General features: G+C 54.7%; 1 protein-coding gene across 1 annotated transcript; it reads left to right on the top strand.

The window, feature by feature from the left end:
* Positions 1–3: 3 nt before the first annotated feature.
* Positions 4–1,080, top strand: LOC107296434 (zinc finger protein 544-like; the record flags this gene model as incomplete). Its single annotated transcript, XM_015825783.1, has 1 exon — positions 4–1,080. A coding segment is annotated over one exon (1,077 nt), but the record flags the coding sequence as incomplete, so codon positions are not given.
* Between the last annotated feature and the right edge of the window lie 402 nt (positions 1,081–1,482).

Below are 1,482 nucleotides of genomic sequence, written 5' to 3'. Positions count from 1 at the left end.
TGCGGGAAGTGTTTCAGTCTTCGTTCGCGCCTGATCGTCCACGAGAGAACCCACACGGGCGAGAAACCTTACACGTGTTCGGAGTGCGGACGAAGCTTCAGCGTCAGCTCCAGTCTCATCGCCCACCGGAGAACCCATACGGGCGAGAAGCCCTACAAGTGTTCCCATTGTGCGAAGAGTTTCAGCGTGAAGTCTGGGCTGATCGCCCACGAGCGGACCCACACGGGAGAGAAACCCTACAAATGCTTGTACTGCAGCAAAAGTTTCCGCCGCAATTCGGGTCTCGTGAGCCACCAGCGGATCCACACCGGAGATAAGCCCTACCAGTGCTCGGTGTGCGAGAAAAGCTTCAGCGACATCTCCAACCTCATTACCCATCACCGGATCCACACGGGAGAAAAACCCTACAAGTGCTTGGAGTGCGGGAAAAGCTTCAGCCAGAGCTCCTACCTCAACAGCCACCAGAGAATCCACACGGGGGAAAAGCCATACGAGTGCGCCGAGTGCGGGAAGACCTTCAGCGTCAGCTCTCGGCTGCGGAAGCACCAAAGGAGCCACACCGGAGAAAGACCCTTTGTCTGCTTGGACTGCGGGAAAACTTTCAGCGAGAGCTCCGATCTCCTGGCCCACGAGAGGGCGCACACGGGAGAGAAGCCCTATCGCTGCTCCTTTTGCGGGAAGAGTTTTCTCCGCAGCTCCGAGGTAGTGAGCCACGAGAGAATCCACACGGGCGAGAAACCGTACCAGTGCGGGGAGTGCGGGAAAAGCTTTAGCGTCAGCTCGCGCCTGAGCGCGCACCGGAGGATTCACACGGGGGAAAAGCCATTCCAGTGCATGGTGTGTGAGAGAAGCTTCAGTTACAAATCCCACCTCATTACTCACCAGAGAATCCATACTGGGGAGAAACCGTTCCAGTGCTCCGTTTGCGGGAAAAGCTTCCGGGGCAGTTCCAGCCTAGTAGCACACGAGCGGACTCACACCGGAGAAAAGCCATACCGGTGTCTGGACTGTGGGAAAAGCTTTACTCAGAGCTCAAACCTCATTAGTCATCAGCGAATCCACACAGAAGGGAATTCTTGAGATCTCCCTCAGATGGACCTCTGTGGATCCTCAGTGGGATCTCGCTGTTCCGAAGGAGCCGTCGCTTCTTCGGTATTTCGCCGGCAGTTCCACCTCTTCTCTAGAAGGGGTGTATTTTCAGCAATTGTGCAATAACAAAGGATTTTCTCTCCAAACACTGATGTTACAACAAACCGGCTGGCATGTGTGTGTGTGTGTGTGTGTGTGTGTGTGTGTGTGTATGCCCATCAATCCATCCAGACCAAAATATGGCAGGTTTGGGGAGATGCTGATGGTACGATGCCTGGAGAGTTGATCAGAAGGGTAAATAGACGATCATCCCTTCTGCTCAGAACCTACTTTGGATCTACACTGCAGGGCTGGTGGATCTTCGTCCCGAAGGAAAGAATCTGCCAGGTGTGG

The sequence above is a fragment of the Protobothrops mucrosquamatus genome, unplaced genomic scaffold (genome assembly GCF_001527695.2).
Source record: "Protobothrops mucrosquamatus isolate PMUCROS unplaced genomic scaffold, P.Mucros_1.0 scaffold2802, whole genome shotgun sequence".
NCBI classification, from domain to species: Eukaryota; Metazoa; Chordata; class Lepidosauria; order Squamata; family Viperidae; genus Protobothrops; species Protobothrops mucrosquamatus.
This window is presented reverse-complemented; position numbering and strand designations above follow the sequence as displayed.